Source organism: Mytilus galloprovincialis, chromosome 7 (genome assembly GCF_965363235.1).
Source record: "Mytilus galloprovincialis chromosome 7, xbMytGall1.hap1.1, whole genome shotgun sequence".
Taxonomy (NCBI): Eukaryota; Metazoa; Mollusca; class Bivalvia; order Mytilida; family Mytilidae; genus Mytilus; species Mytilus galloprovincialis.
The window spans coordinates 29,027,926-29,040,433 of NC_134844.1; the positions used below are offsets into that span (position 1 = coordinate 29,027,926).

Below are 12,508 nucleotides of genomic sequence, written 5' to 3' on the forward strand. Positions count from 1 at the left end.
TTTGTCTGAAATATCTAAAAAAAATCTTGACAAAGTCTGAATTTATCTAATAAAGTTCTTGATTTTTCTTGACATAGGTCGTGACAGTATTGACTGTCTGATTATGTCTTGACATATTCTTGACATTTTTAATAATATCTGAATATATCTTGATTCATTTGCAATGTCTTTAAGCTGTCTGAACATATCTCGACACATTCTTGACGGTCTTAACGATGTCTTGACACTATCTCAACCGTGCAAATTTCTCCTGAATTGTGTAGAGACACATTCCTCACAGTTTAAACACTTTCTTTTGCTGTTTTACACTCATTTCTATTATTGCTAAACTAAACTTAGAAGATTTAGGATACAATAATACATTGCTAATTATAAAAGCCACATTTTGGCATAATAATTGTTTATCAACCTTATTAACATCGAATATTATGTGAGAAAAATGAAATATGTTTATATAATGATTGGTTTCAATCACTTAGCATTTATTAATCAACATTTAAAAACCCATTTTTGAATTGGCTTTAATCAGCATATTCGCATTTGATTTTGTTAATGTTTAAAATTCATAGCCATAATCATATTTATGAAAATATTCATATACCCAAATTTTTTATTTATCAAAATATTTATTTATATGCCCAACTTTTGTTTTTGTTGAAATAAATGTAACTTAAAATAACAGTATATTGTCTAAAGGGAAATAATGATAAAGATACATCCTGTACATGGTTCATGATTTGTAAAACTCAGAATTGTCAAGTAAATTCGAGACATAATTCAAAATGATTAGAATATGTCAAGACATACTAAGAAAAAAATATGTCGAGAACCTATCGAGAAATTTCACGCCAACATTCATAATGTCAAGAATATGTCAAGTAAATTTCATACAAATATAAATCAGAAACAGTCGAGAAAAATTAAGACACCTGTCATTCTTTTGGAGAATATGTAATAATTGTTCTTGCAAATTGAGACAAACATTGTTCTTTTGCAAGCCTACAGCAATCACCAAAAGCAGTAAACTATGATCGTTTATTAAAGGATTATATTCAGTTTTAAGAAATTTTTTAGTATTTTTGATGACAGACAGTACGTTTATCTTTACTTTTAACATTTAGACCTTTGAATACTTTCGCTAGACAACGGTAAGATGAGGGGACTGGGTTGTAACCCTTGGCTAGCGAAATGATTGAGAGGGAGAGCGAAAAACAGAAATTAACAAACAATGAAGTAATCACTATGTAAAATATTCCCTCGAGCTCTCAGTATCTTATTCCTTTACAGGTGAATTTGATTTCATATCCTTTTTTTCAAGAAGAGCAACTTAAAAGTTTAAACGGTATCTTAAAAGGGGATAATTTGTACAAAATGTTGAAACATTCTCAAACTGCAAAATACAATAGATAAAAATAGGTAGCAAACTCGTGCAATTAGATTTTTCTAGGTCTGTTAGATTTTATATTATAGTTTAAAATCTTAGGTTAATCCTCGTTTTTACCTGTATACGAATGAGTTTTTATCGGTCGGATCAGTCAATCAAAGCGTTAACTCTTATTTGACATTATTTTCCTTTTAATACCTGAACACGCCTAATTCATACCTAACCCATCTCTAGCTAAGGCAATGAGGTCAAATTATTAACTTTAAAAAACATTATTCATCAGCAACGTTTTTTACCCTTATATTGACAAAATTGAACCAAAATGAGGGCTTAAAGCGAATTATTATTTCTCTATTTCACTTTAATAAATGACCGAACTATTAAAAATCATATTTTATTTTTTCTTATGTCTTTAATAAATCAATTACGTAGGTGTTACAACTACATCGATTAGTTCAAAAACGTCACATGCTCTCCGATCATTTAAACAATTATCATTTACGATCTTTATTTTGATTCATTTATAGTTTATTGATGGGAGTACATCGTTATTAGTTGTTATTCCTCAAACATTTAAGTCACATTAAATCATAATAATTCCTGCTGAAATATAACACAAAAACTAAATGTAATTCTTAATGACAGTCAATGGGCAATATTTGTTTTTATAGTTTCCGTTCACAGGTGCAAGTCTGTCAACATTATCATTTCATTTGTTTTAATGATTTAAAATGTTATATGAGGAAGCAAAGAAGACATTGTATTTATTATGAATGGAAAGAAAAGCTGGATAAATGTCAATGAAACAGCAACTGCTAAAACACACGCAAGGGTCATCATACGATCGATCACGTAACATCAGTTTTATCAATGAACTTCCCTATCCTTTAAGAATGGAATTCATAACTAATATTAAAGTACTATAATATCTAATACTGGAAATATGTATTTGGATCTAGATGGGGTCCTTCATTTCTGTATTCTTTAATTTATTCGGCCATTTTTGTCTATTCTGTATATATATGTTTTGCCCATTATTCTCTATTCTTTATATTTAAGCATCTCATTTTCCCATATTTATTATTTTTTCGGTCCATATCTGACTATTCTGAAAACCGGAATCTACTTCGTCTTGTAATGGATCCGTCTTAATTTGAAACACAAATAATTCAACATGATTGTAAAGATGTGTTATAAACATCCAGGTACATAAGGTTATCTTAACAAACATCAGTGAACATCAAGTGGTATAACTAGTAACAGTGAAAATGAGATTGTGTACTATGCATCAGTGAGAATGAGTTTGTGTATAAGGTATCAGTGTAAATAAGCCTTGTGTATAAGGCTTCAGTTGAAATGGGTTTTGTGTTTTAGGCTTCAGTTGAAATGGGTTTGTGTATAAGGTATCAGTGTAAATGGGTTTGTGTATAAGGCATCAGTCTATATGACGTTTGTGCATAAGGCATCAGTGTAAATGAGTTTGTGTATAAGGCATCAGTGTAAATGAGTTTTGTGTATAAGGCATAAGTGTAAATGAGTTTTGTGTTTAAGGCTTCAGTTGAAATGGGTTTTGTGTATAAGGCTTCAGTTGAAATGGGTTTGTGTATAAGGTATCAGTGTAAATGGGTTTGTGTATAAGGCTTCAGTTGAAATGGGTTTTGTGTATAAGGCTTCAGTTGAAATGGGTTTGTGTATAAGGTATCAGTGTAAATGGGTTTGTGTATAAGGCATCAGTGTAAATGAGTTTTGTGTATAAGGCATCAGTGTAAATGGTTTGGTGTATAAGGCATCAGTGTAAATGAGTTTTGTGTATAAGGCTTCAGTTGAAATGGGTTTGTGTATAAGGTATCAGTGTAAATGGGTTTGTGTATAAGGCATCAGTCTATATGACGTTTGTGCATAAGGCATCAGTGTAAATGAGTTTGTGTATAAGGAATCAGTGTAAATGAGTTTTGTGTATAAGGCATAAGTGTAAATGAGTTTTGTGTTTAAGGCATCGGTGTAAATTAGTTTGCTTCAGTGTAAATGAGTTTGTATGTAAGGCATAAGTGTAAAAGAGTTTGTGTATAAGGCGTCAGTGTAAATGGGTTTGTGTATAAGGCATAAGTGTAAATGGGTTTGTGTATAAGGCATCAGTGTAAATGAGTTTTGTGTATAAGGCATAAGTGTAAATGAGTTTGTGTATTAGGAATAAGTGTAAATAAGTTTTGTGTATAAGGCATACGTGTAAATGAGTTTTGTGTATACGGCATCAGTGTAAATTAGTTTGTGTATAAAGCAAAAGTGTAAATGAGTTTTGTGTATAAGGCATAAATGTAAATGAGTTTCGTGTATAAGGCATCAGTGTAAATTAGTTTGTGTATAATGCTTCAGTGTAAATGAGTTTTTATATAAGGCTTCAGGGTAAAAGAGTTTGTGTATAAGGCGTCAGTGTAAATGGGTTTGTGTATAAGGCATCAGTGTAAATGGGTTTGTGTATAAGGTATCAGTGTAAATGAGTTTGTGTATAAGGCATCATTGTAAATGAGTTTATGTATAAGGCATCAGTGTAAATTGGTTTGTGTATAAGGCATCAGTGTAAAGGAGTGTGTATCAGGCATCAGTGTAAATGACTTTGTGTACAAGGCATCAGTGTAAATGGGTTTGTGTATAAGGTATCAGTGTAAATGAGTTTGTGTATAAGGCATCAGTGTAAATGAGTTTGTGTATAAGGCATCAGTGTAAATGAGTTTGTGTATGAAGCATCACTGTAAATGAGCTTGTGTATCATGCAGTAGTGAAACTTTGTGAACTAAGCATCAGGGAAAATAAGTTTGTTAACCACACATAATTGAAAATGAGTTTGTGTATCAGGCATATTGAAAGCTCAAACACATCAAACGAATGGAAAATAACTGTCATAATTCTGACTTGGTACAGGCATTTTCTTATGTTGAATTGATCGATTAAAACTTGTGTTATAGCTGGCCTAACTTCTCACGTGTATGACAGTCCCATAAATTCAATTATATTGACGACTATGTGTGAACAAATAGGTAAAATTGTCAAAAATAGGGGTACAGCAGTCAAACTTGTGTTATAACTAATCACTATAATCAGAGTTCGCGAAATCTTTTTTTCCCTGGTGGTCCTTGAAGAAAATTTACTGGTCCTCACTATTAATTCTATTGAAAAATACTAAAATTGTGTCAGTCCTATGCTAAATTTTGTTGGTTAAATCCTGAGGACTGACACTTTTTGCGAACTCTGTATAATAACAAACATTTGACACAATTACATAAATGACGGGATGTTAAAGTACAGAGCCACATCATATGCAAACTAGAGGCTCTAAAGAGGCTGTGTCGCTCACCTTGGTCTATGTGAATATTAAACAAAGGAAGCAGATGGATTCATGACATGACAAAATTGTGTTTTGGTGATGGTGATGTGTTTGTACATATTACTTTACTAAACAGTCTTGCTGCTTACAATTATCTCTATCTCTAATGAACTTGGCCCAGTAGTTTCAGTGAAAAATGTTAATAAAAATTTACAAATTTTATGAAAATTGTTAAAAATTGACTATAAAGGACAATAACTCCTTAGGGGGTCAACTGACCATTTCGGTCACTTGACTTATTTGTAAATCTTACTTTGCTGAACATTATTGCTGTTTACAGTTTATCTCTATCTATAATAATATTCAAGATAATAACCAAACACAGCAAAATTTCCTTAAAACTACCAATTCAGGGGCAGCAACCCAACAACGGGTTGTCTGATTCATCTGAAAATTTCAGGGCAGATAGATCTTGACCTGATAAACAATTTTACCCCCATGTCAGATTTGCTCTAAATGCATTGGTTTTTTGAGTTATAAGCCAAAAACTGCATTTTACCCCTATGTTCTATTTTTAGCTGTGGCAGCCATCTTGATTTGATGGCCGGGTCACCGGACACATTTTTTAAACTAGATACCCCAAAGATGATTGTGGCCAAGTTTGGATTAATTTGGCCCAGTAGTTTCAGAGGAGAAGATTTTTGTAAAAGATAACTAAGATTTATGAACTAGAGGCTCTCAAGAGCCTGTGTCGCTCACACGGTCTATGTGCATATTAAACAATGGACACAGATAAATTCATGACATAATTGTGTTTTGGTGATGGTGATGTGTTTATAGAATTTACTTTACTGACCCAGTAATTACAGAGGAAAATATTTTCTAAAAATTTATGAAAAATGCTAAAAATTAACTATAAAGGGCAATAACTCCTTAAGGGGTCAATTGACTATTTTGGTTATGAAAAACTTATTTGTAGATCTTGTTTTGCTGAACATTATTGCTGTTTACAGTTTATCACTATCTATAATGATATTCAAGACAATAACAAAAAATGATGATTGTAGCCAAGTTTGTATTAATTTAGCCCAGTAGTTTCAGAGGAGAAGATTTTTGTAAAAGATTACTAAAATTTACGAAAAATGGTTAAAATTTGACTATAAAGGGCAATAACTCCTAAAGGGGTCAACTGACCATTTCGTTCATGTTGAAGTATTTGTAAATCTTACTTTGCTGAACATTATTGCTGTTTACAGTTTATCTCTATGTATAATAATATTCAAGATAATAACCAAAAACAGCAAAATTTCCTTAAAAATACCTATTCAGGGGCAGCAACCCAACAACAGGTTGTCTGATTCATCTGAAAATTTCAGGACAGATAGATCTTGACCTGATAAACACTTTTAACCCGATCAGATTTGCTCTAAATGCTTTGGTTTTTGAGTTATAAGCCAAAAACTGCATTTTACCCCCATGTTCTATTTTTAGCCATGGTGGCCATCTTGGTTGGTTGGCCGGGTCATGCCACACATTTTTTAAACTAGATACCCCAAAGATGATTGTGGCCAAGTTTGGATTAATTTGGCCCAGTAGTTTCAGAGAAGATTTTTGTAAAAGATTTCTAAGATTTACGAAAAATGGTCAAAAATTGACTATAAAGGTCAATAACTCCTAAAGGGGTCAACTGACCATTTTGGTCATGTTGACTTATTTGTATATCTAACTTTGCTGAACATTATTGCTGTTTACAGTTTATCTCTATCTATAATAATATTCAAGATAATAACCAAAAACAGCAAAAATTCCCTAAAATTCCCAATCAGGGGCAGCAACCCAACAACGGTTTGTCGGATTCATCTGAAAATTTGAAGGCAGAAAAATCTTGACCTGATAAACAATTTTACCCCCATGTCAGAATTGCTCTAAATGCTTTGGTTTTTGAGTTATAAGCCAAAAACTGCATTTTACCCCTATGTTCTATTTTTAGCCATGGCGGCCATCTTGGTTGGTTGGCCGGGTCACGCCACACATTTTTTAAACTAGATACCCCAATGATGATTGTGGTCAAGTTTGGTTTTATTTGGCCCAGTAGTTTCAGAGGAGAAGATTTTTGTAAAAGTTAACGACGACGACGGACGACGGACGCCAAGTGATGGGAAAAGCTCACTTGGCCCTTTGGGCCAGGTGAGCTAAAAATGGTTTAAAATTGACTATAAAGGACAATAACTCCTAAAGAGGTCAACTGACCATTTCGGTCACATTGACTTATTTGTAAATCTTACTTTGCTGAACATTATTGCTGTTTACAGTTTATCTCCATCTATAATAATATTCAAGATAATAACCAAAAACAGCAAAATTTCCTTAAAATTACCAATTCAGGGGCAGCAACCCAACAAGGGGTTGTCCGATTCATCTGAAAATTTCAGGGCAGATAGATCTTGACCTGATAAACAATTTTTACCCCATGTCAGATTTGCTCTAAATGCTTTGGTTTTTTAGTTATAAGCCAAAAACTGCATTTTACCCCTATGTTCTATTTTTAGCCATGGCAGCCATCTTGGTTGGTTGGCCGGGTCACCGAACACATTTTTTAAACTAGATACCCCAATGATGATTGTGGCCAAGTTTGGTTTAATTTGGCCTAGTAGTTTCAGAGGAGAAGATTTTTGTAAAAGTTAACGACGACGACGAACGAACGACGGACGCAAAGTGATGGGAAAAGCTCACTTGGCCCTTCGGGCCAGGTGAGCTAAAAAGAGACACAAAAAGGCAAATAGACAGAACATATTAGCCAAAATGAAGGACAAGAATAAAACAATTATAACCAAGAATAAAACAATTATAACCAAGAGTACTTTTAGATTTGTACTCTGTGTTTTTTGTCTCTCTTTGACCTAATATGAGTTTAGAATTTCCTTTTGGTATCGTTCTCCCCTGTTATAAATGCTATTTTTGTTGCAATTTTATTTAAAAACATCCTATAATTTTTTTGGATCAAAAACTTTTTCCATATAAGGAATATTTTACAAAATAACAAAATTTTACAACCTACAATTAACTGTACATTCAGATTGATATTAACCTATAAAGGAGTAGGGGCAATAAAGCCATTATTTAGTCCAAATATTACTGCAAATTTAAAAGTTATCATGTATATTCTTAAATTACTCCAAACTAGATTGAGGTACAAGGTAACCAGAAAATAAAAACATATTTCACATTGAACGAGTTACCATGGCCACAAACCATAACTAAATTTGAATATTTTGTAAAATTTCATGATTTTTCATGTTTTTCATCAATTTTTAAGTATGTTTCAGATTGAAAAAGTATGTGCACATCCAATAAACAAATTTATATTTGGTGAGATTATGTCAATAGTTATAATAAAGCTTCTCTTAAATTATTTTGTTGTTCCTTGGCTGGGCACAATGTTTCCACAATGGAAATATCGATTGAAAACTGCATAATTTCTGTATTTTTCAGCGTTATAGTGAGAATGGTACATAACATGACGTAATTGTGACATCATCAGATAAAATCATTTATGTTTTGATTTATACTTGTTGACCCTATATATTTCTAAACATTTTGTGCCAATTTGAAACAGTTTTGAAACATTTTATTTTCTTGTGCCAAAACAGGGCATTAACACACCTACTCCTTTTTATAAAAATCTGGAAAAATCTAAGAATTATTAGAGCAATAACAAGGCTATTTCCATAAATTTGATATTTCCAAGGGACATAACTCTTTTAAAAAAGTCGATTGTCCACAATTATAAAACTTATCTGAGATATTGTTGATATTAACCTATTATATAAGTTTTATAGGCAAGAATTGTACCTGTGAGAGCGCTAACAAGAATGGACAGAGGGAGGATCACACAGAGGAACAGAGGGATGGATGCCTGGTGTTTCCATGCCCCCCACGATGGGTTATGCAGGGGACAACAAATACCTTGTCATGTACAGAGATTAACAAAAAAACAAATTATATAGTGCCTTCTTATTGTCATTCAAAAGTAGGCAGATATAAGCTGTATAGTGACTTAAACCTGCTAACATTTATATTGTATGGTCTATGGTAGATAGTTGTCTCATTATTTTAATAAATGGATTAAAAATGTAATTTCTTTCAAGAATTTGTGTTCTAACCAAACAATAGTAATGATAGATATCTTGGTAACAAGGTAACATAATTTTTTTTACCACACTTCCTAAGAAAATATATCTGACAAGAGTGGTACATGATTTCATCATTTTTATTATCAAATATAAATAAAAACAAAAGATTTTAATCCTTTTTTGGAGCATTAGATTTTCTAAGTCCCTTCTTCCTCGCACCTTGTAAAATCTTCATACCCGAATTCAGCATGAGACTTTCTGGGATTAAACCATACAACCATCCCTGAAAAATAAAACACCTAAATGAAAGTCACAACCATGGATTAAAAATAATTTGTTAAACAAAACCCTGTATCTTTACATGGTTTTATGTGAAACAATCTGGAAACTGAAATAATTCAGACAGACAGACTGATTGACAGCTATGTGAATCACTATATACCCTGTCTTTGAGAATAGGGGTGTAAGCAAGGGGGAATATGTCCATAGGACACAGATGATGCACCCCATAAAGGAACATAACTGAAGAACACAAAAAGTGAAGCTACCCAAATTTATACTTTATCTAGTTTTGTTGTAATAAGTATTGTGTACAAGTTTTATTTGGTTGTGGCAAACTAAGGTAAGAGAACGGAAACAATAATTCAGCATTTTTCTATTTGTAATGGTGCATAACACTAAAACAGTAAAAGTGAAGCCATCAAAAATTCAAACGATCTCTGTGTTATGGTAATACATTGTGTATAAGTTTCGTAACATTTGATTGATGCAAACTTAAGATAGAGAACAGAAATCAACGTTGGCCAATTGGGGCGTACAGATGGACAAGGGCAAAACTTAATGCCGCCTCCTCTATGGCAGGGGGCATAAAAAGAAAGATTAGACAAATAATCAACATCTGATGCAATATATGGAACATACTTACCTTAAACTATAAAAAGAAGATGTGGTATGGTTGCCATGAGGCAACTATCCATCATATCTCCACAAGAGACCAAATGACACAGAAATTAACAACTATAGGTCACAGTACTGGCTTGTATTAAAAATTTATTTTCTTAAATAACTTTAAATATATTATTGATCAAGACTAAAAAGGGTGAAGATTTATATCTCAAAAAACAAGTCTTAACATGCAACATGATCATGTGACTGTCAAGTGACTGTTTGAATTCAGGCCCTTGTTAGAAGTTGATGTATGTCTTGTGACTGTTCGATTTTAGGCCCCTTGTTAGTAGATGATGTATGTCTTGTAACTGTTCGATTTTAGGCCCCTTGTTAGTAGATGATGTATGTCTTGTGACTATTAGACTTTAGGCCCCTTGTTAGTAGATGATGTATGTCTTGTGACTGTTCGATTTTAGGCCCCTTGTTAGTAGAGGATGTATGTCTTGTGACTATTAGATTTTAGGCCCCTTGTTAGTAGATGATGTATGTCTTGTGACTATTAGACTTTAGGCCCCTTGTTAGTAGATGATGTATGTCTTGTGACTGTTCGATTTTAGGCCCCTTGTTAGTAGATGATGTATGTCTTGTGACTATTAGATTTTAGGCCCCTTGTTACTAGATGATGTATGTCTTTTTAGGCGCCTTGTTAGTAGATGATGTATGTCTTGTGACTATTCAGGCCCCTTGTTAGTAGATGATGTATGTCTTGTGACTGTTCAGGCCCCTTGTTAGTAGATGATGTATGTCTTGTGACTATTCAGGCCCTTGTTAGTAGATGATGTATGTCTTGTGACTGTTCAGGCCCCTTGTTAGTAGATGATGTATGTCTTGTGACTATTCAGGCCCCTTGTTAGTAGATATGTATGTCATACCTAATGTTGTCCACTATTTTGAGATTTAAGTTTTAATTGCATGATCATTGTTTGTTTATGTTAAATTTATTCCCATCTTTTCAAGACTCCAGATGATTAAGAGCTTTACAAATTGTATAGACTACGGTCTATAATTGATGACTGTATATTACCCTCTGTCATGGTCCCTGAATAACAGTCTTATGGTTAGGATTGTCTTTTTGGTGTCCTCTCCTTGAACTTAACAATATATCTCCTTTCAATCATATATATATATCTGAATTAAATTTATGTAATTTGGTATTTCATAATGATAATAAGTCCATGATTCCTTTAGAACTTATATTTCCTTTAAAAAAAACATGCTTCTGAACAGCTGTTATAAAAGTTTTTTTTATCTTAAGGGATAGTCTGCAGTGAATGATAATTATCTTCATTCACGCCTACAACTCGCACCTATTCTTTAAGAACAAAAAGTAAAAGCTAATGAATGGATAAATGTATATGTAATTAACTTTCAGTTATTCACCAAGGAATCTTTGATATAAATGCTTTCATGAAAGATCATGATCTTCTTAATCAAAGGTTTGAAAGGTCAATATCCCATATTTCAGATTATTTTTTAATTTTTAATTTGAACTACATGTAGGATCTTTTACTGTTTGATTGAAGCATATCTGAATGTCAAACTTCATTTAATGAGGGCACTGTTTTAATGAAACTCTTGATTTTTTTAAAGGCTAATTGACTTTATATATAAAATGACATTTAAGACATATAAGAAATTAATTTTTTACAGTGAATATACTGTGTCAAGTTTGTATACAGACCATTAGTCATGTTTGAAACTAGATTAAGACACAACCTCATATGGCAAAGAGTAAAATTTATTGAAAGTACAATACCAGAAATCTATAAAATGTTGTATCAGTTTGCAAGAATAACATTTTGCGTAAGAGAAATGCAAAAGAAAGCAAAGGCATATTCACAATTTCATACCCAAAAAGTCAAAATTAACACACAAAGCCATGGCAAAATATAAAAAGAAAACCAACAGACAAAAATTCGCAAAGGTTCCATGGAACCCAGTGTCTTTTCTATTTTTGCTGTTAGTCCTGAATCAACAAAAATGGGGAAAAATTATCAAAAATGTTCCTCTAGATACAATCTTTTGATTGTAAGAAGATTCTGTCTAAGTTTGGTAAAAATCCAGGATGGTTTAAGAATATAATAAATGTGTTAGAAACTTTAACTGCAGACTGTAAGTAGATTAACTTGAAGAAAACATTTAATTAGTAATATATGGAAACTAGAGGCTCTAAAGAGCCTGTGTCGCTCACCTTGGTCTATGTGCATATTAAACAAAGGACACAAATGGATTCATGACAAAATTGTATTTTGGTGATGGTGATGTGTTTGAAGTTCTTACTTTACTGAACGATTTTGCTTCTTACAATTATATCTATCATGAACTTTGCCCATTAGTAACAGAGAACTATATTTGGTAAAAATTTACATAAATTTACCAAATTAATGAAAATTGTTAAAAATTGACTATAAAGGGCAATAACTCCTTAAGGGGTCAATTGACCATTTAGGTCATGTTGACTTATTTGTAGATCTTACTTTGCTGAACATTATTGCTGTTTACAGTTTATCTCTAACTATAATAATATTCAAGATAATAACCAAAAACAGCAAAATTTCTTCAAAATTACCAATTCAGGGGCAGCAACCCAACAACCGATTGACCGATTCATCTGAAAATTTCAGGGCAGATAGTTCTTGACCTGATAAACATTTTTATCCCCTGTCAGATTTCCTCAAAATGTTTTGGTTTTTGAGTTATAAGCCAAAAACTGCATTTTAC

General features: G+C 32.4%; 1 protein-coding gene across 3 annotated transcripts in view; it reads right to left on the reverse strand.

Annotated features, from left to right (window-relative positions):
• Window positions 1-8,960: 8,960 nt before the first annotated feature.
• LOC143082712 (very-long-chain 3-oxoacyl-CoA reductase-B-like) overlaps window positions 8,961-12,508 on the reverse strand; it is a 51,852-nt gene continuing 48,304 nt past the window's right edge. For all 3 annotated transcript variants that reach the window (XM_076258535.1, XM_076258534.1, XM_076258533.1), the window contains one exon: window positions 8,961-9,122. Coding sequence is in view for 1 of the 3 variants with exons in the window: in XM_076258534.1 (XP_076114649.1) it covers window positions 9,009-9,122 (114 nt within the window). In the remaining 2 variants the exon portion in view is untranslated. The remainder of the gene's footprint in view (window positions 9,123-12,508) is intronic.